At 35.2% G+C, this 21,862-nt stretch overlaps 1 protein-coding gene across 1 annotated transcript in view; it reads left to right on the forward strand.

Annotated features, from left to right (window-relative positions):
- wb (wing blister) overlaps window positions 1-21,862 on the forward strand; it is a 470,816-nt gene that overhangs the window by 153,645 nt on the left and 295,309 nt on the right. The window contains exons 9-11 of the mRNA XM_089102573.1: window positions 13,418-13,570; window positions 17,708-17,860; window positions 20,559-20,699. Coding sequence (XP_088958699.1) covers window positions 13,418-13,570; window positions 17,708-17,860; window positions 20,559-20,699 — 447 coding nt within the window. The remainder of the gene's footprint in view (window positions 1-13,417; window positions 13,571-17,707; window positions 17,861-20,558; window positions 20,700-21,862) is intronic.

Raw genomic sequence — 21,862 nt, forward strand, 5'->3', positions numbered from 1 at the left:
AAATGTGTCAATGACAATGACTATTGACAATGACTATTTTGGCAATGACTAAAATGACAATGACAATGACTATTTTGTTCTATGACAATGACTTAGTTTTAAGTAGATCAAAGTACAAACGGGGGAAATAAACACAGGTCTTAAAGTGCATTTCTATTGCTTTACTTTTAACAGGAAGGTAGGGTGCTTTCCCAGGTTGCACCCCATGGTGGTGCAAATGATTCAGCGGCGTAAGGCAGCCAATCACCCATTCCAGGAACCTAGCTTGAAATCGACGAAATTTTCTCTATTAATGGGATTATTTTTATTATAATTATTTATTATTATCATGTTGTTCCGCTGATATCGCTGATGATTAGTCGCTGATTGAGTCTTAGGGGAGAAAGTTAGGAACGCAGCTAGGTATATTACTGAAAATGCTTTATGTTTAATAGCGAGGGGGAGGGACTTGTGCAAGAATTATTTGAGTGATAGATCATACGAAAATAAGAAGAAAGTGGAGAAAGCATTAAATATACAAACTAAGGAGGTGTGAAGTAAGGAACATGGATAAAATTGTGGAACATCTGGAAGATGCAGACAGACGGCATAATAGTAAAGTATTGTACTGGTATGTTAATAAATTGAGAGGAATAGTGGATTTAGACTTGTCCCAGTAAAATATAGGAAAGGAAACATAATTAGGGATAAGGGAAGAGTTAAAGAGAGATGAGTAGAACATTTTAAAAATGTGCTAAACCCTGATAGAGCTAGAGAAAAAGATATAGAGAAGAATGCAAAAATTCGTGACACTTCGGATGTGAATGAAAGATTTATTTTTTAAGGTATAGTCGGTGAGAGTACTAAAAGGATTATAAAATAATAAGGCCTCTGATAGTGTGGCGTCTCACTAATAATCGAACAATCGGTGAGAGTACTAAGGGATTATATCTAAAGTACTAAAGGATTATATCGAATAAACTCTCGAATAATCGGTGAAAGTACTAAAAGGATTATAAAATAATAAGGCATCTGATAGTGTGGCGTCTCACTAATAATCGAATAATCGGTGAGAGTACTAAGGGATTATATCTAAAGTACTAAAGGATTATATCGAATAAACTCTCGAATAATCGGTGAAAGTACTAAAAGGATTATGAAATAATAAGGCCTCTGATAGTGTGGCGTCTCACTAATAATCGAACAATCGGTGAGAGTACTAAGGGATTATATCTAAAGTACTAAAGGATTATACCGCATAAACTCTCGAATAATCGGTGAGAGTACTAAAAGGATTATAAAATAATAAGGCCTCTGATAGTGTGGCGTCTCACTAATAATCGAATAATCGGTGAGAGTACTAAAGGATTATAAAATAATAAGGCCTCTGATAGTGTGGCGTCTCATTAATAATCGAACAATCTGTGAGAGTACTAAGGGATTATATCTAAAGTACTAAAGGATTATACCAAATAAACTCTCGAATAATCAGTGAAAGTACTAAAAGGATTATAAAATAATAAGGCCTCTGATAGTGTGGCGTCTCACTAATAATCGAACAATCGGTGAGAGTACTAAGGGATTATATCTAAAGTACTAAAGGTTTATATCGAATAAACTCTCGAATAATCGGTGAGAGTACTTAATAAGGCCTCTGATAGTGTGGCCTCTCACTAATAGTCGAATAATCGGTGAGAGTAGTAAAGGATTATATCTAAAGTACTAAAGGATTAGGCTATACCGAATAAACTCTCGAATAATCGGTGAAAGTAAAAAAAGGATTATAAAATAATAAGGCCTCTGATAGTGTGGCGTCTGACTAATAATCGAATAATCGGTGAGAGTACTAAAGGATTATAAAATAATAAGGCCTCTGATAGTGTGGCGTCTCACTAATAATCGAACAATCGGTGAGAGTACTAAGGGATTATATCTAAAGTACTAAAGGATTATATCGAATAAACTCTCGAATAATCGGTGGAGTACTTAATAAGGCCTCTGATAATGTGGCCTCTCACTAATAATCGAATAATCGGTGAGAGCACTAAAGGATTATATCTAAAGTACTAAAGGATTATATCGAATAAACTCTCGAATAATCGGTGAAAGTACTAAAAGGATTATAAAATAATAAGGCCTCTGATAGTGTGGCGTCTGACTAATAATCGAACAATCGGTGAAAGTACTAAGGGATTATATCTAAAGTACTAAAGGATTATATCGAATAAACTCTCGAATAATCGGTGAGAGTACTTAATAAGGCCTCTGATAGTGTGGCCTCTCACTAATAATCGAATAATCGGTGAGAGTACTAAAGGATTATATCTAAAGTACTAAAGGATTATACCGAATAAACTCTCGAATAATCGGTGAGAGTACTAAAAGGATTATAAAATAATAAGGCCTCTGATAGTGTGGCGTCTCACTAATAATCGAATAATCGGTGAGAGTACTAAAGGATTATAAAATAATAAGGCCTCTGATAGTGTGGCGTCTCACTAATAATCGAACAATCGGTGAGAGTACTAAGGGATTATATCTAAATTACTATAGGATTATATCGAATAAACCTCGAATAATCGGTGAAAGTACTTAATAAGGCCTCTGTTAGTGTGGCCTTTCACTAATAATCGAATAATCGGTGAGAGTACTAAAGGATTATATCTAAAGTACTAAAGGATTATACCGAATAAACTCTTGAATAAATGGTGAAAGTACTAAAAGGATTATAAAATAATAAGGCCTCTGATAGTGTGGCCTCTCACTAATAATCGAATAATCGGTGAGAGTACTAAAGGATTATAAAATAATAAGGGCTCTGATAGTGTGGCGTTTCACTAATAATCGAACAATCGGTGAAAGTACTAAGGGATTATATCTAAAGTACTAAAGGATTATATCGAATAAACTCTCGAATAATCGGTGAGAGTACTTAATAAGGCCTCTGATAGTGTGGCCTCTCACTAATAATCGAATAATCGGTGAGAGTACTAAAAGGATTATAAAATAATAAGGCCTCTGATAGTGTGGCGTCTCACTAATAATCGAATAATCGGTGAGAGTACTAAAGGATTATAAAATAATAAGGCCTCTGATAGTGTGGCCTCTCACTAATAATCGAACAATCGGTGAGAGTACTAAAGGATTATATCTAAAGTACTAAAGGATTATATCGAACAAACTCTCGAATAATCGGTGAGAGTACTTAATAAGGCCTCTGATAGTGTGGCCTCTCACTAATAATCGAATAATCGGTGAGAGTACTAAAGGATTATATCTAAAGTACTAAAGGATTATACCGAATAAACTCTCGAATAATCGGTGAAAGTACTAAAAGGATTATAAAATAATAAGGCCTCTGATGGTGTGGCGTCTCACTAATAATCGAACAATCGGTGAGAGTACTAAAGGATTATTTCTAAAGTACTAAAGGATTATACCGATTAAACTCTCGAATAATCGGTGAGAGTAATAAAAGGATTATAAAATAATAAGGCCTCTGATAGTGTGGCCTCTCACTAATAATCGAACAATCGGTGAGAGTACTAAAGGATTATATCTAAAGTACTAAAGGATTATATCGAACAAACTGTCGAATAATCGCTGAGAGTACTTAATAAGGCCTCTGATAGTGTGGCCTCTCACTAATAATCGAATAATCGGTGAGAGTACTAAAGGATTATATCTAAAGTACTAAAGGATTATACCGAATAAACTCTAGAATAATCGGTGAGAGTACTAAAAGGATTATAAAATAATAAGGCCTCTGATAGTGTGGCGTCTCACTAATAATCGAACAATCGGTGAGAGTACTAAAGGATTATTTCTAAAGTACTAAAGGATTATACCGATTAAACTCTCGAATAATCGGTGAGAGTAATAAAAGGATTATAAAATATTAAGGCCTCTGATAGTGTGGCCTCTCACTAATAATCGAACAATCGGTGAGAGTACTAAAGGATTATATCTAAAGTACTAAAGGATTATATCGAAAAAACTCTCGAATAATCGGTGAAAGTACTAAAAGGATTATAAAATAATAAGGCCTCTGATAGGCCTTTGACAGTTCTGATAGTGTGGTTCTGTGTTTCTTAAGTATGGTGATTATGAGGTTAGAAATAAGTTACTGAAAATGTTGAATATGATTTTTTGAAAAAGAAGAAGTACCCAACAATTTTAGGAAAACTCTAATTGAACCGCTCTACAAGAAAGGTGATATGAGTGAATGTCGTAATTATAGAGGCATTAGCCTGGTTTTCCTAGGTAGCAAATTACTTAGTAAGATAATACTTTTTAGACTTACAGAAGCTGTAAATAACGTTTTAAGAGGAGAACAGCGTGGTTTTAGACAGGGTAGAGGATGTATCGACCAAGTTTCCACTCTTAGATCAATAATTGAGTAGTACCTGAGTCGGCAAATATCTTTCGCTCTCAGTTTCATAAATTATGAGCAAGCGTTTGATTCAGCCGATAGAATAGCTTTAGCAAAGATCTTGTCATTATATTGTATACCAGATAAATATATTAAAGTAAATTCTGCTAAGAACAACATTCCTGTGGTTAGGGTAGGAAATGAGGTTAGTAGCAGGTCTCGTTCTATCCCCATTTATATGGATCATTTTGATGGACTTAATCTTAAGGAGCACAGAAAAGGCAATGAGAGAACATGGAATCAATTGGGGAAGTAAAACTCTCCTTGAATTACATTACACAGATGGTTTTAGCATCCTAAAATAAAGTATGAGCAAAATGAATGAACTTTAGGAGGTTTTGGGAGTTCAGGGTGCTAGAATAGGTTTGAAAATAAATGCTAAGAAGACTAAGTCACTAAGGCTAGGAATAAGTGAAGATAAGGTGATGCTGGTTAACGAGAGAATTGATCAAGGAGAAAGCTTCACTTACTTAGGTATTAATATTAGTAAAGGCGATGGATGCGTTGAAAATGTTAAAAATAGAATAGCCAAGGCTCAGGGTGCTTTTTCCACAGTTGAAAAAAGTTTGGAAAATTAAGAATATAAATCTGTGAACAAGGATGAGGATACTGGAAGCTACAGTGATGACATTGTTCAAGTATGGTTGTGAAGTATGGGCACTCCCTAAAACGGAGGAAGATTTGCTTGATGTTTTCCAGAGAAATTCTAGCTTTCTAGGCCTATAATGAGAGAAAGCTTGAGATGGCTAGGGCATGTTCTGCGGATGAAGGATTACAGATTGCCAGAGATTGTCCTTTTTGCCAAACAGTTTAGGGCCAAACAAAAGCAGGTCGTTCCCACCCCACCTCAACCCTCCCCCGGTTGAGGTGGGAGGATGTCGTAAGCAAAGATTTAGGGGAAATGGAAATTTCCTGGGAAGGTGTAAAAGAGGAGATTTTGAATAGATTGAGATGGAGATCGGGTAGCATCCGTAGCTGTATTGGACTTAGGCAGCTTGTTGCTGCAGTGAGTTGTTAGCAGTAATAGTATTATAGAGTAATATTAATATTATTATTAGATTTAAGGTAATGGAATCTTTATTGGCAGTTTCTATTTCCCCTGCCATTACCAGTAAACTGTTTATATTTTGTATCAACTTATAGAAGTTTTTAGCTGCATTTTGCAGGCCATCACTGTTTGGCAAACGGATGACCTCTACTTCAGGGCAAGTAATAATTCCAAGGTAACATCTAAAATTGCGTAAAAACACAATAATGTAAAAACATTAAATCATTAAAAACAGTAAATACATTAAAATCAAGAGTTTTCAACACTTTCCAATGGTAAATACTTTTTGGTTCTTAGTGAGCCATGTTTTTACTTGCTGGTTATCTAGCATCAGGCATTGACGCAGGAGTGTTTTTAAGAGCAGGGGAAGGGGGGGATAAGAAAAAATGATCATTTGGGAGATGACTGCCCATAGATTCAGTAAAGCATAGGATTTAGGGGGGGGGTTGACCCTGTCTGGTCTGTTATCGTACGCCACTCGATTCCTTGAAGTCAACGGTTTTTAGCTATGCTTGGCCCTATTCAGTTATAGGATTGTAACGCCTCCTATATTTCTTAACATTTTGGGTTCACCAATTGCCTTAGAATTGGATCACAGCACTGATAGACTAATTGAATTACACTTACTCTATACCTATCGACCTTAGTTCTGCCCTAAGAGAGATGATCGACTATCTATCAACAGGGGAAATGTACTTACTTACTTACCTGTACTTGTTGCGGGACCAGACACGGACGCCTCACCCAGCATCTAGAAGATTTCGTATGATTGACTCCCATTTGTCGCGATCTTGTGCCAGCTCTTCAGCATACTGAAGCCAGCAGCTTTCCCATTTTTTGCCAAACTTTCGAAATCCGCCAATGGGGTCGAAGTCGTTTTTGGCAGTTGTCCACCAATTCTTAAATTGACCAACAGGTCGCCTGCGCCAATCTGGCAACGGGGCAGCTAGAAGCACTTGCTTTATGATGTAGTCATTGGGTCTTATAAGGACATGACCAAGACAACGCAGCCTGCACTGTTTTACCATCGTGGCGGTGGGTTCGATTTTACAGTACCGGTGCCGAACATCAAGATTTGAGATTCTGTCGGAACATCGAATCCTCAGGATTTTTCGTAGACAGCGGTGGTCAAAGACTTCCAAATCATGGAGATGAAGCACCTTCAATGGCCAAGTTTCAACTGCATAGAAGAAAACATATCTAACAGCCGCTTTATAGACATAAATTTTTGTCTTCGTGCTGATCTCCCACCGGGTCCAGAAATGGCGGTGGAGTTGCGAGATGATGGCTTGGGCTTTGTTGATTCTGTTGTGTACGTCAAGGTCACAGCCTCCACGAGGGTCTATTATTCAGCCAAGATATGTGAAGCTGTCGACTTTTTCCAATTTTTGTCCGTAAGGCACAAGCTGATAATCCGACTGTATATTTAGGTTCATGACTTTAGTTTTGGCCGTGTTGATTGTCATATCCAGTAGCTGAGAGAAATGTGCTATTTCAATTTAACATTGCTTGGGCAGTTGCTGGATCATCAGCAAGAGCGTCGATGTCATCCACGTAGTCCAGGTCAGACACGTTAATGCCCAATCCCATAACAGTACCATCAAAACTTGAGAGTGCTCTTTCTAGAATCCAGTCCATACAGTAGTTAAACAAAACAGGGGACAATATGCACCCCTATTTTACACCACTTTCAACATTGAAAGGCTCAGTTTTTTCGCCCAGCACTCTTACTGTCAATTTGCAATGCTTCTAGTAGGCCTTCAACAGCTCTATGAATTAAACCGGCATAACATCTTCCAACATAATTCACCAAAGGTTTTCGCTTGTTACAGAGTCGAAAGCAGCCAGAAAATCAAGGAACATGTTAATAATAGGGAGATTGTAGTGTTCACACTGTTGGAGAATAAGGCGAAGAGTGAAAATCTGTTCAGTGCACCCTCTCTCTTTTCGAAATCTCCACTGCTTTTCACGTGTCCGCTCCTCCCTTGCTTCCTCGAAGCTTTTAAGCAAATTATCGCAAATACTTTGGTAGGCATATCCGTGAGTTATATCCCTCGTTAGTTGCAGCTGTCGCATTTGTCCCCCTTTTTAAATACTGCGATTATTACTGACATCTTCCAATCAGACGGGAAGGTCTTTTTCTCCCATATCAGACGGAAGAGGGTTTCTAGTTGCTCCGTTACAACATGTGGTGAAACCTTGTAGACCTCAGGAGGGAGACCATTTTCTCCAGGAGACTTATTGTTTATTAGCTGTTTGATCGCGTTTAGTATCCCTGAAGCTGAAGATGGTGCCATGTCAATTTCATATGGTGGTCTTTAAGCTGTTGGTGGCAGCATCGGTGTTGTATCTTGCCCATCTGTATTTAGATTAAGCAGGTCTTTAAAGTGGTTCTTCCAGTGATCAAGTTTACCTTGTACGTCAGGGATCATACTTCCTTGAGCGTCTTTTAAGGGACCAGTGAAGATATCATTTTTATACAATTCTGAAAAAGTTATGACTGAAGACAGAGACTATCTGTCTTGGCTTAACTCTAATTAGCCATGACTCTCAAATTTTTCATCACTTCCACCAAGTTGCACAGTCTGGCAATTTTTGTTGACAGAGCTAATTTTGCAAACAAGTCCAGTGGACATTGTCTGTCACGCGTCAACCCATAATCAATCCAATCTTTCATCCCATAATTCTATGACAATCAGCCTTAGTTCTGCCCTAGGAATGACGTATGGACGGATGATAGATAGACTAATCCATCAACAAATGAAATAACATCATTTTTATACAATCCTAAAAAGGGCTTATCCCAGATTTGCCTCTCACTCACTTGGACTATCTGTCTTGGCTTTTTCTACAATTAGCCATGTCTTGATGCCTGCAGCTACTTGATTTTAATTCGACCTCAGCTTCATCCCCCCCCCCCGCCCGCAGTTTGACTCCAAGCTGAAATAAAGTTTCTGCAAAAAATTGTGACAAAACTAAAATTAGCTTGCATAATTTAAGCATCCAAAGGAACAGGTCAGTTTTCTTTGGTATATATTTGCCCTTATGGTAGTATATGACTCATTTATCATTTTTCACTGTCATTTTTATTTGATTTTGGAAAATTGATTCCAATTTTGAAAAAAAAACAACAGGGAAATTCAAGGAGACTCTGGAAAAATTCAGTGATAGCGAAAGAAATGTATGAGTGAAATTAATTCCTCAGAAGATTTGGGAGAACCAAATTGTCATTCGGATATATTCGGGGAAACCCTGGAGAATTCATAAAAATTCGAGGAGGCTCAAGAAAAATTCAGGGATAGTGGATGGACTGTATGATTGAAATTAATTCTCCAGAGGATTTTGGCGAACCGAATCATCATTCGGGGAAATCTGGGGAAATTCCGCAAAATTCAGAGAAAGTCGAGGAGACTCAAATTCACAGATAGTGAAAGACATTTATGAGTGAAATTAGTTCTTCAGAAGATTTCGGATAACCAAATTATCATTCGGAGATATTCGAGGAAACCCCAGAGAATTTATAGAAATGGGGGAGGAGGCTCCGGAAAAATTCAGGGGTAGTAGAAGGACTGTACGAGTGAAACTAATTCCCCAGATGATTTTGGACAACCAACATCATTCGAGGAAATTTGGGGAAACTCCACAAAATTCAGAGAAATTTGAGGAGACTCTGTACAAATTCAGGGATGTTGCAATAACTGCTGAGTGAAATTATGAAGGATATGTCATTTCTATCTTGGAGAGTAGTTGATTCAGGTGAGCAGAACCCCGCAGATGGATTCAGAGCCAGAAGTACGCGTTGGGTAGGTATTTCCAATCATCTAACATTATCCCTCGACCCCTCATAGCGACCCGTCCTCTAACCTGTGTAATAAAGAGATGGACGGATAGGTATTCTTTTTCGAATTGTTTGTAGTCGATGTTATTTATTGTTGTGTAGATTGATTATTTTCTATCCTGTTTTTCTCTCTTTTTGTACTCCATCGTTTTCACTTTGTGTGTTGATGGATAATAAAATATTTCAATATTTCATAAACTTCAACAAGCTCTATTTAAATATAGAGTTTCATATTAAAAAAATATGAAAAAAAACAAGAACAAGAACAAGTTAAAAAACAAGTTTTTTTCAACCGAAAGTAAGGAGCAACATTAAAACTTAAAACGAACAGAAATTATTAGGTATATGACGGGGTTTGCCCCCTAGACAATACTTCGCTCCTTACGCTATAGTTCGAATTTTGTTCCAATTCTTTAAGAATGACCCTTGAATCACAAAGGCCGTTTAATTAGAATAGATAGCTCTTTTGAAAGTACCAAAAACACTTTAGCGCAAAGAGCGAGATATTAACTAGGGGGCAAATCTCCTCATATACGTAATAATTTCCGTTCGTTCCAAGTGTTAATGTAACTCCTTGCTTTCAGGTGAAAAACCTTGTTTTTTTATCTAATTTCTGATCGTTTTTAAATAATGCTTGGAAATCCAGTGCCCCCTTCATAGAAATGTCCCTTCCCCCATGAAAACATCCTCCATGGAAAGATCATACCACGTAATCCCCTCCCCCGATCCCCCCTCTAGAAAAAATCCGTCCTGAAAACGTCTGTATACTTCCCAATAACCAATACTATATGTACACAATGGGCAAAGTTCATAACTTGCAGCCCTTCCCCCGGGGGCTGTGGTGGATTAAGTCATTTTCAAAGACTTGGTTATTAGATTTTCGACTATGCTGAACAAAATAGCTATCTCAAAATTTTGATCGGGTGACTTTGAGAAAAAATAAGCATGGGAGGGGGCCTAGTTGCCCTCCAAATTTTTTGGTCACTTAAAAAGGGCATTAAGACTTCTACTCTCCGTTCGAATGACCCCTCTCGCGATATTCTAGGACCACTGGATTAATACGATCACCCCTGGAAAAAAAAGAAACAAATAAACACGCATCCGTGATCTTTCTTCTGGCGAAAAAATACAGAATTCCCCATTCTTGGATATAGGAGCTTGAAACCTCTACAGGAGCGTTTTCTGATACGCTGAATCTGATGGTATAATTTTCATTAAGATTTTGTCACTTTTAGGGGGTGTTTTCCCCTTTTATCAAAAATCAGGCAAATTTTTTTCAGGCTCGTAACTTTTGATGGGCAAATCTAAACTTGATGCAACTTGTATATTTGAAATCTAAATAAAAATCCGATTCTTTTCATGAATCTACTGGTATCAAAATTCCGTTTTTTAGAGTTTCGGTTACTATTGAGCCGGGTCACTCCTTACTTACAGTTCGTTACCAGGAACTGTTTGAAATCGAGGGTCAAAGAAAAATAGACTCAAGTTGAAATTAAGGAACCAAATAGAGGGTCTGATTTATGATATGTGGCCATTTACTTAAAGTTTTATGTAGCTAAATAAACTGCTTTTCAAAGTAGCATCAAGTCCAGCGTTTTATCGTTTTGTTTGACTATTCCGAGTCAAGATTATAGTGAAGTGATGGTTGATGCTGTACTTGATTTTGCCTTCCTTTCTTTTATTTTCTGTTTGTGTTTTTTCCGAGTTCTTTCTTATTCTATTTGGGTTTTTTTTTATGTTCTGCTTATTTTTATTAGTTTCTGACTGTTTACACATACACTCGGGCATATACAAATTATTATTATTATTATTATTGATCGAAAATATCTATTTTATTGTGGTAGAGAATTTTTGAGAATTAGAGCACCAAAGTAGAAAAAACAACGAATTTATTAGGTTCCCGATCAGTTGAGGAAATAAAAAAAGTTTAAAAAAAACAGTTGCATTACATCTGCAATTTGGCAAACTAAAATAATTTGTTAACATAATAATTTACTTAATAATATAATTAGTTAATTAATAATAATCAGTTAATAATTTACTAAAAATAATCTAAATATGTTCTGTTGGTTGAAATTATTGATATTTAAAAGAATATTTGTTAAAAAATTATCTTCGGCTGCTAAAATTCACAAGGTTTTATTTGTCAAGTTTACAGTCCACCCTTTTTAGGCAAACACGTTTCAATAATTAATCGTTGCTTTTGACGTTCAAATTATTTTGTGCGATCTTAGAGGCGAAACAAAACCATCCCTGCACACGCTACTATTCATTCATGAAAATTGAGAGCCCCAAAGGTTTTTTTTTAATTGTTTCTTTTTATTGCAAAATTAATTTTGTAAAATTTCCGCCTTAGAATTACCGTATCCTAATAAGAAATGTTGGACTCCTAATTGATTTGAAAAACTTTCAATTTTTTGAAAATTGTTTCTTAAATCTTGGGGAAGCAACACTCATTTTTATCAGTACATGAATTCTCCGTAAGAAAACAATACATTTAAAGTGAAATGAACATTGCTCGTTTCACTGCTGGCTGGAAGAAAATGAGATTTTACTCATTTTATAGTAATGAGATTTTATTTAATGAGTAATGTAATGTAAAGAGTAATGAGTAATGAGTAATGAGAGTTAGTAATGAGATTTTACTAACGCCGAAATCTAGCAAGAATTAGTTTTGGGAATAGGTTGAAACCAAACCTGTTCGTAATGGTTATTCCGGCAGCGTCCACAACTAGATCGAGTCAAAACTGAGGACTTTCATGGCTTTCGGGCCCCTAGTCCCCCTTTAGATCTCGGAATTTCCGCAATTGTTCTAAAATCACTTTTAGTTTACATTTACATCATATATATTTCTTTGGAGTTGCCCCCCCCCCCTAGAAAACTTCAGTCCTATTTAAACAGATTTCCTGAGTGGTTTTGAGTCCAATTTTCAAGCCTTAGTATATTTTTAAGAAAACTTCTCCGTCCGGAAAAAATAATTCAAAGGCAACCGGTTCTCTTCAAACCGAACCTAATATTCGCCAACATTAAGACTTCTCTTTTGCATCGGACGAATTACATGACAAATTTTTGATGTCTTTTTAAAAGTTTTTTTTTGTAACCCCCCCCCCCCCCCCTGAAAAATCCTTTTGTACGGATAAAAAAACCTTATCCATATTGAGAAGAAATTGTAAGCAAAACATAAATAGTAATTGAAAAAGTAGAATAAAAATGAAGTAAAATATTATGTAGAACTACTGGAGCCAGGGCCGTATCCAGGGAGGGGGATTTGACCCCCACCAAAAACAATGTTTGCTCGGCTCGTAAAAACTTATTAAAAATGAATATAAACAAATTTTTCATGTCTTTTTAAAAGTTTTTTTTTGTAACCTCCCCCCCCCCCTGAAAAATCCTTTTGTACGCCCCCCTAAAAAAAAAATCCTGGATACGACCCTAACTAGAACTCTTCTGAATTCAAGAACATTATTCTGACAAAGGGACAAGGACTATATGAGATCGGATATAATGAACCGAAGAACACTCTGTGCAAGTGTTATATCATTGACCGCTTATGAACCGAATCCAAGATGGTCAAAGAGGATAGCTTCCGCCTTTGCTTTGAAAAGAATTAGAGAATTAAACAATATGTGGTTCCATCTTAATTCGTATATAAACTACTGTTTTAAATTTTGCTAGTTTATTTTTGCTACTGATGACAGTTACAGCAAATGTGACCGAAATATCTGGTATTTTTGTGAGTTTCTATCACTGTTATCATCATCATTGTCTATTAAAAGGATTTTATCCCTGTTTGAACTTTTATATAACATTTATGGGAGATAAAGAAAAATACATGGGATGTTGATTTTAGTGTATAAGTTATCCATTGCGAATGGTAAAATATGATCACCAGCGTCAATTAATAAAGGGTTTTGGTCGGCTTAAATTTTGGTATTAGTAAAATTCTCATTGTGAATGGGTCTTATTGAGCACAAATTTGCGCAAACTCCATTTTTCAAGCATCAATATTTTGAAGATAAAAAAAGGAAAAAAGAACTATTTTACGCTATCAATTTAATCTTCAATAACTCTAATCTATTGAATCGTTTATTTTATCAATTAAAATAGATTCTTTTTGTAGGACTTTACAACCGGTATAAATTGTGAAAAATGTTTACCAGGTTACTTTCGTCCTTCTGGTGTTTCACCATCTGATAATACACCATGCTTCAAATGTAACTGCAATCCTCTCGGGACCATAGGACAATGTATTGCCGATGACAGCGATGGACTGGTGAGCTAGTTTTATTTTTCTATTTTGTATGGTTTACCCTTTTACTGTATTTTCATACTGTATTTACCTATTTTTTAACCAGATTTACGTGTTGCGAATGATATGAGCTTGTACACTAGTTTTCGTTTTCCTGGTTACTTTTTATGGTTTACCGCTTTACTGTACTTTTTTTTGCCGTATTTACCTATATTAATTACCCAGATATATGTATTTCAGATGATAACAATGGACTGCAAAGCTTGTTTGTTTTGTTGGTTACTTTTTATAGTTTATTGTTTTACTGTGTTATTTTTACCGTATTTACAAATACTATTTACCCAGATTTATGGCTTGTGGATGGTAACAATGAACTGGTAAGATAGTTCTTGTTTTACTGGCTATTTTTTGTAGTTTACCACTTTGCTGTATTTTTTACCGTATTTATCCATATTATTTACTTGGATTGATGTATTGCAGATTATAAAGCTAAACTGGCAAGCTAACTTTTGATTGGCTGGTTACTTTTTATAGTTTACCATTTTACAGTCTTTTTTTTACTGTATTTACCTATATTATTTACAAATATTTATGTATTGAGGATGATAACGATGAACTGGAAGCAGGCGTTTGTTCTGCTGGTAAGATTTGATAGTTTACTGTTTTACCGTATATATTCATATTATTTAACCAGATTTATGTATTGCGGACGAATATTATGAACTGGTATGTTAGTTTTTGTTTTTGTTGGCTACTTTTGTTGGCTACGTTTACCGTTGTGCTGTGTTTTTACCGTATTTACCCATATTGTTTACCCCGATTTATGTATTTCGGATGATAACACTGAACTGACAAGCTAGCTTTTATTTTGCTGGTTATTTTTTATAGTTTACAGTTTTTTTGCATTTTTTACTATATTTACCCATATGTATGTATTGCGAATGACAATAATGAAGTGATAAGATAGTTTTTGTTTTGCTGGCTACATTTGATAGTGTACCGTTTTACTGTATTTACCCATATTGTTTAACCAGATTTATGTATTGCAGACGAATATTAAGAACTGGTAAGCTAGTTTTTGTTTTATTGGCTACTTTTTATAGTTTACCGTTTAATTGTTTTTTTTTTTTTTACCGTGTTTACCCCGTATTATTTACAAAGATTTATGTATTATGGTTTATGACGCTTAACTAGTAAGCTTGTTTTTGTTTTGCTTGCTACTTTTTATAGTTTACCGTTTTACCGTATTTTTTACCGTATTTAACCATGTCATTTACCCTAATTTTGGTATTTTCAAATTTTCTAGTTTACTGTTTCAGATTTAAAAAAAGCTTATCTATTAAGGATTAATGGAACCGTAAGTGTTTTAGAAATTTGAAACGAAAAAAATGGTCATTCTAGTGAAATTAAATTTAAGTTAAACTACTCACTCTTGAAGAGGGTTATTTATTTTTTTATTTTATTCAATACAGGAGAAAGCCATAGGCTTGTCGCAAATATGGTCTCCAATAAAAATGAAAAAAATTAGGATTAGTTTTTATTGTACGCAGAAGTGACTTTACTGTACATTTATAGTTATAGATTAATTTAAAATGTAATTGGGATCAGATTGTTTGGGCTTTGAGTCTCATATTGCACTTGCTTGAAAAATTGCATAATCGATGATAACGGCTAATTGGTGAGTCATTTATCCTGATTGCTTCCCAGGCGCCACTGATTGCCACTGATTGCGCCACTGATTGGTTCCCAGGGACAGCTACAACCTTAAACGAAACCTACGACTTCAAGGAAAAACTATGATTTCCTAAGCTGTTTATTACTATATACTTTTAGCTTATTTTTTTGCTAATTTTTTTGCTAATTTTTCACCTGCGTTTCTTTTTGAACCTCTAGTGCCCGGTGCTACCAGAACTGCATAACTGGATGTGGAGGTATTTTTCTTAAAAAAAAAAAAAATGAGTTCCTGATTTGATCTAAAAATTTATGATAAATATGATTGTTCAGATTAAATATGACTGTCCATTTTCATGTCCTTGGTTCTTAGATGAAGTTAGTTAGTTGTTATTTGTCGCTTATCCTTCATGATGAGTTTCTTCTCAAATCATTCATATGCGACAGCGCATTCAAGCTAAACTATACACGCTCAAAAAAAGCTTTGGTTATATTACTATACTAAAATCTAGAGCCTGAATAAATTCCTGAGGTAAAAGTAAACAGTTGAAGTAAATAAAAAAAAAAAAAAAAAAAGTACCTGAAAAGGGATGAAGTCAAAAATGTCAAAAATGTACATAATTGCTCTCTTCCCTTTTTGGCAGTATTTTTGGAGTCTTATATTTTCGGCCTACCGTAAAGCAGCCAAGAACGTTATTTAAACAAAATAAAAAAGGGATATTTGGATTAAAGCCTTTATTGCTAACTTTTTGATTTCCTTGAATAATCATAGATGGCGTTGCATGTTCTTTTTTGTTGTAGATGATCTCAAATTTCTCTCTTGTCAGCTTACCGTGCTTTTTTTATTGATTTGTCATATCTTTAACACCTTCCCTCATGACTGTTCTATTTCGTTTAATCTTTTCTGATGTCCTCTTTCCTCTCGATTTGCGAACGTAAACACTACCTAGGATAAATTAAACAATCCCCTCGGTCAATCTTCTCGTCAGATCATTCACAAGGAAAGTCAAATCACCTGTATATTCTAAGTTTACGAGATTTTTACCTTCCCATATAAAATAATTTTGCTTAATAGCACAGACTGTGTTCCTGAGAACTAAATCCCCAAAAAACAATTATGAAATTTTGTTTATCAAGCATGATGCTATTAAAGAAGATAATTTCGTAAACCATATTGGCTTGGCATAAAAAGAAACAAAAGAAAAGATAAGTGTGAATGGGGTTTCATAAGGCGAATGAAAATACTTGATGACAAAATACGGATTTTTCAAAAGGACAGCCCCCCTCTCTTCTTCAGCGCTATAAGAAAAAGTTGGAAGAAAACACGTTCACATTGTCTGAAAGAAAATGTGACAGAAGAAAAGCGGATAGAAGCAAACAAAACGGAAAGCAAACCTAGACATACGGAGAACCATCAAAAATAACAAATTTCGTTTACATTTTCGTTCAGACGATGTGAACGTGCTTCCTTCCAACTTTTTCCTAGTTGGAACTTTTTCCAACTTTTTCCTTCCAACTTCCTTCCAACTTTTTCAAGCGCTATAAGAAAAAGTTGGAAGAAAACACGTTCACATTGTCTGAAAGAAAATGTGAAAGAAGAAAAGCGGATAGAAGCAAACAAAATGGAAAGCAAACCTAGACATACGGAGAACCATCAAAAATAACAAATTTCGTTTACATTTTCGTTCAGACGATGTGAACGTGCTTCCTTCCAACTTTTTCCTATAGCGCTGAAGAGGAAAAGCGGTTGTCATTTTGAAAAATCCGTATTTTTTCATCCAGTATTTTCGCTGGCCTTATAAAAAAATGTCACTGGCTGTTTCGCTGGCAATAAAATGTCAGTTGTTATTTACAAAGATAAAACTATCCGAAAAAATAAATTATCAATGATATCTGAATATAAAATACCCGAAAAATTAATTGCTGATCAATAAATTACCTAACAAATAAAGATATATATTTATCTTTTAAGTAATTTATTATTTCAATAATATCTGAAAAGATATTATCAATTATTAAATGTTATGAGTAAGGTATGTATAATTTGCTCCAGAAATGGACATGTGTTGGATGGACATCTGTCGACAAACGTCCAGAATAGACTTCAATGCTTGGGCATGTACTTCTTAAATTCGCTTATTTTAAAATCTATATTCGTATTCAGTTATTATTCAGTTAGTTTCTAGTATTCAGTTATATAGCTACTAGTAGCTACTGTAGCACTAAATGATGAATAATAAAATAAGTTAAAATCACAAAAGCCACCACAACAGTAGATCTGTAAATCAACACTAAACACTAATAAACACTAAAATCAAAAAGAAAACACAAAAAAGGGCCACTTGTTAAACGCACTAACAAAATAAGGCATGAAAGGGTTTGGCACTTAACGGAGTGTAGTTTGTTCTAATTCCTGATAACTCTGCTGATCGGTTTAGAAGAAAAGATGCTTCTCATTTGTTAATGCTTAAACTTAACTTTTTCTTCCAGGTACCCGGATCTTGTAGATGCAAGGAGGGATTTGGGGGTATATTTTGTGAACAATGCGCTCAAGGATATAGAAACTACCCAAATTGTGAACCCTGTCCGTGTGATCCTGATGGAACTGAAGGAAGTTGTGATGAAGGATTTTGCAAATGCAAGGTAAAATTTTTTTACCGTTTCAGTTGATTTTTATAAGAAAATGATACATTTTCCAAACAAAAAAGATTTAATGACGTTACTCTGTAAATTCAGAATGAAATATTTTATTGAAAAATAAACTTTTTGAAGTCCTTCTAGAAAAAATCAACGAAGAAAAGACTATTTCGGACCTCTTTTCTAAAAAAAATATTCAATAGATTTTTTTTTCTAATTCATAAGTATGAAGATTATACTCACTTTAAAATCAATTTTTTCGGTTGAAAAAAAAAACAATTCTTTTTTATTTTATTTTTTCGGCTTTGGTCTACATAAAGGATGAAACGACAAAATATTTGCGTGAACAGATTTTTACCGACTGACGGAAAATCCGACAGAAGAAAAGAAAAATAAAAGGATTCAAATTGAACGTTTTTCCGACTGAAAATATGAGAAATTCCAGTTGAAAATTCATCCAGTTCCTAAAAATGAGGATTTATTCATTTTAACAAGTTCATAAATTGAGCATTTTCTTTTTCATTTTTCACAAAATTTTTCTGAGAATATTTTTCTTCCTTTTTCATACGCTACAAAAGTGAACTGATTATTCACTGACATGTGCATGTTTTTGTTATCCGGTTACGGAAAGTCCGGTAACAATAAATGTGCGTTTTTCACGCTACACACTATTTAAACATGCACTCACAAGTTAAATTAGAGTCAAACGGGGATCGATCTTTTTTCCTGATGACATTCATGGTCATTTGAACCTTAATGATTAACAAGAAAATTCAATATAATTATTTACGATATAATTAAGATAATTAAACATATATACTACTACTGCTAACTACTAACAACTCACCACAGCACCAAGTGGACTGAGGCCCATACAGCTACGCACGCTCCTCCTTCATCCAAATCTATTCAAAGCCTCCCTACTTACACCCTCCCAGGAAGTTCTGATTTCCTTTAAATCTTTCTTTATGACATCTTCCCACCCCGACCGCGGACGACCTGCTTTCCGTTTAGCCCTAGACGGTTGGCCGAAAAGGACATCTTCGGCAATCTGTCATCCTTCATGTGCAGAACCTGTACTAGCAATTTCAACATTTCTATAATTCTAGTTCTAAAATACGTGGTTAAACCACACTTTTCGTAGAGCTGGATGTTTGAAATACGGTGAGTCTCCCTGGTACTCAGAATCATCTGTGGCAAATTCTCTGAAATGGGTAAAACAAATCTTCATCCGCTTTTCGGAGTGCCCATGCTTCAGAGCCATATTTGACCACCGTCATCACTGTAGGTTCCAATATCCTAATCTTTATTTGCAGACTTATCTTCCTATTTTTCCAAGCTTTTTTTAGCGGTGAAAAAACACCCTGAGCCTTGGCTATTCTACCTTTAACATCTTCACTATTGCCACCGTCTTTACTAATAATACTGCCAAGGTGAGTGAAGCTGTCCACCTGATCAATTTTTTCGTGACCCAACGTCACTTTTTCATCTTCACTTATTCCTAGCCTTAGTGACTTAGTCTTCTTAACATTTATTTTTAAACCTATTCTAGCACCCTGAACTCGCAAAACCTTCAAAAGTTCATTCGTTTTGCTCACACTTTCCTCTAGGATGTTTAAATTATCAGCATAATCTAAGTCCAGGTGAGTTTTTTCTCCCCATTTGATTCTATGGTCACCCATTGCCTTTCCTGTGCTTCTTAAGACAGAATCCATAAAAAGGGGGATATAACACAACCCTGCTTAACTCCTAAATTAATACGAAACCAGCTGCTAACCTCATTTCCTACCTTAACCGCAGCTGTGTTATTCTCGTACATAGCACTAATCACTTTAATGTATTTGTCTGGTATACCATACAAGGATAAAACCTTTACCAAAGCTCTTCTATCAACTGAATCGAACGCTTTCACATAATCTATAAAACTGAGGACCAAAGGTGTTTGAAAACTTAGGCACTTCTCAATTATTAGCCTAAGAGTGAAAATTTGGTCAAAACATCCTCTACCTTTTCTAAAACCGCACTGTCCTTCTCTTAAAACTATGTCTACAGCATCTCTCAGTCTAAAAAGTATCATATTACTAAGCAATTTCCTACCTACAAAGACCAGACTAATGCCTCGATAATTACCACATTCACTCTTATTACCTTTCTTATACAGTGGTTTAATTAGGGTTTTCCTGAAATCGACCTTTTTCAAAAATCATATTTATAATTATAAGCAGCGTATTTCTAACATCAGAGCCATCATGTTTAAGGAAATCAACTACTGCACCATCAGCACCTTGAGCCTGATTATATTTTAATCATTTTACTGCAATTAATATTTCTTCCTTACCAAAAAAACCTTCCTGCACATCCATAGTATTACAAACTTTTTCCTTTTCCTCTATATATTTTCCTGCAGATCTCTCTCGGTTTAGAACATTCTCAAAATGTTCTACCCATCTCTCTTTAACTCTTTCCTTATCACTAATTGTGGCCCCGTTCCTATCGTTAACTGGGACAAATCCAGATTGACTACTCCCTCTCAATTTACTAACATTTATTCAATATAATTAAGAGGCAATAAACAAGCAATAGCTTATTTACGTTGTGTGATTACCTCTGTCGACGACCAAAAGATTCTTAATTTACACTCATTTTTAATCAGTTGATTTATGTTCTTTTGTATTGCGTGCTTTAATTAATTAATTTTTTAAAGAAAAATGTTGAAGGCGAAAGATGTGACCGCTGTAAGTCAGGGTTCTTCAACTTGCAAGCACGCAACCCAAATGGCTGTACCAAGTGTTTTTGCTCCAATCTGTCAAAAGAATGTTCGTCATCAGGGTTGGCTCTAAGGAAGGTATGTAAAATAGCCAATTTTTTTTACCTTTTTAGGGGGTGGGGTTCAATGTTAAATTTGCTATCTTCCGCGAATATTTGAGCAGGGCTGTATCCAGGATTTTTATTCGGGGGGGGGGGGGTTAAAAAAACTTTAAAGTCGTATCAGAAATTTGATTATGCGCATTTGTGTTAGGTTTTAAGAGCCAAACAAATATTTTTTAAAGGGTGTTAGACCCCCTAACCTCCCTTCTCCAGGATGGCGCCTTGATTGTGTGGGCTAAAACGTCTGGTCTAGTTGCTAGTACTATTACCCCAGCTTTAAATCATCCAAAACTTCTGCTAATAATGCCATTACTGATAGCTCAATGAAACCCAAAGTTGATTGAGGTCAATACAGCTGCGAACACTCCTCCATCACCCGATCTATCCAGGGCTTCACTTGATATTCCTTCCTATATCCTTTAAAATATTTCTTATGACCTCTTCCCACCACGTTTGAGGACGTCCTGCTTTTGTTTAGCCTCAGATAAATTGCTGAAAAGTTATTCAGTCGCCCAGTCTCACTCGTATTTCACCATCATTATGTGGTTTTCTTTTAACGTTATTAGTTTTCTATTTCTTCTAATGTTTTGACTGCTGTTTATTTATTTTATTGTATTATAGATATGTTGATATTCTCGCTCTCTGTCCTTTTCTCTTATTGCTATTGTGTTGTTACTATATTGTTTTCTATCGCATTATTAAGTTCCAACGCTCATGTATTTCGTATTCAATCTTAGTGTTACGGCTATATCCTTTTCTGTTCTGTTTTTAAGCTGTTTAACTAGTTTTATCCTTATTTTTTGTTAATTAATTATAATTAAAAAACCAATCCAAAATTCCAACCGTCCATGCTTGACATCATGTCAAACCAAATTTTTTGCTATCCTCGATAGCTTAGAAGTGCTTGGACTTGTTCTTTCGCTAGGAAAAAACGTGTAGAAATTACACTCCCAAACATAAGAAAAAAGTTCGTTTAAAGCCGATTGCCCTCATAGGACTTTCCCTTTGCTTCGTTACTAAGCTACGATGGCGTCAGCTAGTACTGACCATAACAAAAAAAAAACTGAATAAAAAAAAATCTAGCTGGGATTTGTATTGCACAGAACTGTATGATCGCAATTTTTCCATTTTGAACCCAAA

This window comes from Artemia sp. Qi Xiang Cuo, chromosome 16 (genome assembly GCF_049724085.1).
Source record: "Artemia sp. Qi Xiang Cuo chromosome 16, ASM4972408v1, whole genome shotgun sequence".
Taxonomy (NCBI): Eukaryota; Metazoa; Arthropoda; class Branchiopoda; order Anostraca; family Artemiidae; genus Artemia; species Artemia sp. Qi Xiang Cuo.